Consider the following 4,235-nt stretch of genomic DNA (forward strand, 5'->3'; position numbering starts at 1 on the left):
CGTGTGTGTGTGTGTGTGTGTGTGTGTGTGAGAGAGAGAGAGAGAGAGAGAGAGAGAGAGAGAGAGAGAGAGAGAGAGAAACATGTGCCACTGAATGGCATCTCCAGCCCTAATTTTAATATATTTAACCCATACATCGAAATTGTATAATTTGAGAGAAAATAACATTACTTCAAAGACTTAGAAAAAAAGTCAAGCATCCCTTAATAAATTCCACGTGTATCTCATTATTACAGCACCTCCCAGTTCAGAAAGTTATGTTTCCAGTTCTCCAAAACCACAGGTGGTTAATGGTTACCAGATAACAAAGGAGAAACCGGGGCCTTATAGGATTGGAAAAGCCGATCCGAGAGAGAGAGAGAGAGAGAGAGAGAGAGAGAGAGAGAGAGAGAGAGAGAGAGAGAAAGGACCACATGATGCCTCTTGAGAGCCCTTGGAGTCCAGCACAGCTAAGAGCAGAGGAGCACTGGGCAGAACTTATATAAAGGCTCAAGAATAAACACAATGCCAATCATGAAGAGACGGCCTTGCCCACAGGTCCAAGAATTTGATGTAGGAGATTGAGAGAATCAAAGAATGAGACCATCACTCAGCAGAAGAGGGAGGATGAAGGGCACAGCAACAGGGATCAGCCAGGAAGCCCAGCCTAAAGAACATCACTGTGACCCAGGAGAGATGGGGAAGGTGCAGCCCAGGTGAAAGCGGTGGTCAGTGAGACCACTTCACCAGGCAACGTTTAAACAGGAATGAAATGGTCTTGGGAATTCTGGGTGATTGGAAGACCAGGACTCAGGGCCTACAGCTAAGTAATGGAAAGCAAGCAGGTACAAAAGACCCCTAGCCAGCAGCCCAGTTGTTCTGAAAGCCCAGTTAATCCAGTCCACAGGGGGAAGATGGCTATTGTTAACAGTCACAGAACAGAGCACCCCACAGCAGAGTCAAGGTGCAGCTCCGCCTTCAGCCATACAGAACCATGGGGTGTTCTGAAATCCAATACTTGTCCCACACTCCGAGGAGCAACATCTCCAAAAGAACACCGGAGGACTGGGTACCATCAAGGCCCTTCCCTGCTGTAACACTACAGATCCTATCTCCATCCAAATCCAGATTGGCAGTTCTCTGCCTGGAGACTCAGCTAACAAGCCTGCCTTCCCAGGAAGAGGATATCATCACAACCAGAAGCCATTTATCTTCTGAAGTGGTTTCCTCCCTTCCAGGCCTGAGTACCACATCTCCGACTTAAACTCATTGCCCTGCCCCGCCCCCCCACCCCGCAACACACACATCTGGCCACACGATGTCTTGTCTTCTCCCCAGCTCTTGGGTAATAGAGAGCAGACTGGCAAAATAGTTCAAATGCCTTCTTTTAAAAGTATACAGCTGTGTGGGCCGGGACTATTTTGAGCTAAATGCTTCAGCCCTCCAGGCTCAGAGCTGTTTGCTCTAGACGTTCGCAGACGCAAAAGACATCGCTGCCTCAGCTGAACGCCAGCCACTCCTTCTGCACAGAAACACTAAGAGGGGCATCTCACCCTCAAGGACTCTTTGCGAACTGGGCAATGCAGCAGGGTGGGATATAGGGTGTAGTGGCAGAGACAGACACAAGGTTAGGGCTGGACAGGCCAGATAAGAAAGCAACGACCCCATTCAGCTGTCCATGAAAACCACTCAGGGTGCAGCATACAGTCTTGGAAGATGCAGAGGACAAATCCAACCATGGATAGGAAAACACAAGCCGGGGCCATGGGTATAAAAGGAAATAGCAAGAGATAAAAACAAGACTCAGAAGAACTGGTTAAGAGAAGCAAGGTGAACTGGGCCGGTGTATAAGGGCCCAAACACCTCACATAGGTAATTCCATGCCTAGGCTTTGGCTACAAAGACCCAGTGAGGTTCATCAGCAGGAATGAGGGAAGTGGGAAGGTTGGGGTGAGCCAAAGCAGGAAGTGGTAAGGGAACACGGGACCACAGACCCTCTTCTCTGTCCTCAGACTACCGGCATTTCATCATATTGGCCCCAAAGGAAATGCCTAAACTTAGCATCAAACTAACAGCACCTCTCTGCACGTAGTTCCTAACCCTGCCTTTCCTGGGTCTAATTTCTGCTCTTGCCCTGTAGATATTCTCCAAAGGTACAAGCCCCTTGCCCTATCTTTGCTAGCTCATCAAAATAGTATAGTATGGGACAGAGGGTCAGTAACCACCACCACCCCCCCCACACACACACATTTCCTGGCTGGTTGGTGGGAATAACAGGATGTATTTAGCTTTTTTCCTACAAACCAGGATTTCCCTAGCATTCCAGAGAAATGGCCAACTGACCTCCCCTGTGAACCCTCCTGACTCACTATTCCAGCGATTGCCTGGATTTCCTGGACACTTTCTCCTTGGCCTTGAACAACCTACAAAACCCCCCTGAGGTCTTCTCAGGCCCCTGTAAGTGTGCACTGGGACAGCTCAGTCTAGAAGCTCAGCAATGGAAAGTCACCGCCGCTGTCGAGGGTCACCAAACCTCCTGAAGCCTATTATCAAATCAGGTGCATAGCAGGCGTCCCCGGGTTCCTCGGGCAACCCTTTCTCTCCCTTTTTCTGTAGGTGAAAAGAGGGGACTAGCGGGTGGGACAGGGGAAAAAGACCTGCAGAAGGTAGGGGGAGAACAGGAACGAGGCTCACATTAGAAGAACTCCAAATTATCCCTCCACCGCTGAGTACCTGTGTAAGCCAGCCACCCCTTTGAATGTTACCTCGTCTGTAAAGTGGGCATAAAAATAAATTCCGCGGAAGGTGGTCGGAACTCAGAGAGTGTAAACCGTTGAGTAGAGTAAAGCAATGGAATCTAGGACCTGGGACACACCGAACAGCCTTAAGGGGAAACGGTTCCTGAAATGTGACCAAATCCACGCGCCCGCCCTCCGGATCCCACCCTCGCAGGGAGAGCAGAACGATGCGCGTCTGGCGGGAGCGCGCCAAGACCGAGCACCTGTGCGCGCAGGTGGGGCCGGCGCGCGGGGGCAGCAGCGTGGCGACACCGCCCGCCGAGCCAGCTGAGCAAGGCGCGGGGTGACGCGACCCACCTGAAGACGCGCAGCAGCAGGCAGGCAATGAGCAGCGCGCTGAAGGCGCACGCCACGATCACCGCCGCCTTCAGGGTGGGCAGGTCGCGAAGCAGGCTGGAGATACGGGTCACCACGGCGTTGCCGCTGCTGTTGGAGCCGCCCCCGCCCGTCACGCCAGGTCCCAGCCGGGTGGCATTCCCCAGGCTAGGCGGAAGCTGGTGCTCCGCTTCGGGCTGTGAGGCCGAGGCGGACTCGGCTGTGCGAGCGAGGACGGCGGGCGCAGCCAGGAGAGAGAGCAGCAGCACCAGTAGCGGCGACAGCAGCGGCGGCGGCGGCGACAGGGTGCTCATGGTGCGCTGTGCGCACGGTGCGGAGGTCTGCGTCCCGGAAGCCTGAGCCCGGGAGGCTTGCACCCCGGAGGCCTGCGCCGGGGGCTCCCGCGGCCGAGGCGGCTGCGCGGTGCTCAGCAGGAAGCTGCAGAGCCCGGAAGAACCCGCGCCGCCGCCGCCGCAGCAGCAGCAGCCGCCACCAACACGTTGCACCGAGTCATTCGACGGGCTTCGGCCCCGCGTGGGCGGGGCAGACCTCGGCTGGGTCCCCGCTGCGCTCCGCCCCTGGGTGGCCCCAGGCTGTTCGAGACCTGAGACCCCACCCGAGAAATCCTAACGGCCTGGCTCACTCTGCTCAGAGTAGTGTGCTGAGCGGCTCGCACGATTTCTCATTCAATCCAGCAGCCCCCTCTAGAAACAGGTATTCTCTTGTCCTCATTAGCTGATTTAGCACGCAGAGCCAGCTCTCGGGAGCCCAAATTTCCCACCTGGAGCTTGTAAGCATTTTACACTTTTGCTGGTGAACTAGTTTTCTGCGCTTTCACCTTTGGAAATATGAACACCTTCTCCAGACCAGCCTGGCGTTTCAAACTCCAAGGAGTAATTGATTGTCGTGCTGTCTCTGGTATATAAACTAAATGATGCTGGGGCGGAAAACAGCTATGGACACTTCTGGGAGCCCAGGAATTGAGGCAGTGCTGAGTGCATTTCCCGAGCTAACCCCAGGTTGGTCTGGGAGGCACTCCCCCAATGATAGGTAAATACTTAAACACATAGAACAAGAACCAGGATACTTTGAACAGCTCATTTCTGGTCCTGCTAGAGAGACAGACAAGTATAATATAATATA

At 53.7% G+C, this 4,235-nt stretch overlaps 1 protein-coding gene across 1 annotated transcript in view; it reads right to left on the reverse strand.

Annotated features, from left to right (window-relative positions):
• The window catches only part of Fam174b (family with sequence similarity 174 member B), a 45,749-nt gene extending 42,127 nt beyond the window's left edge, over positions 1–3,622 (reverse strand). Inside the window, exon 1 of the mRNA XM_005357757.3 lies at positions 3,075–3,622. Within this exon, the coding sequence (XP_005357814.1) occupies positions 3,075–3,406 (332 nt within the window). The 5' untranslated portion in view covers positions 3,407–3,622. The remainder of the gene's footprint in view (positions 1–3,074) is intronic.
• Positions 3,623–4,235: the final 613 nt, after the last annotated feature.

The sequence above is a fragment of the Microtus ochrogaster genome, chromosome 22, assembly GCF_000317375.1.
Source record: "Microtus ochrogaster isolate Prairie Vole_2 chromosome 22, MicOch1.0, whole genome shotgun sequence".
NCBI lineage: Eukaryota > Metazoa > Chordata > Mammalia > Rodentia > Cricetidae > Microtus > Microtus ochrogaster.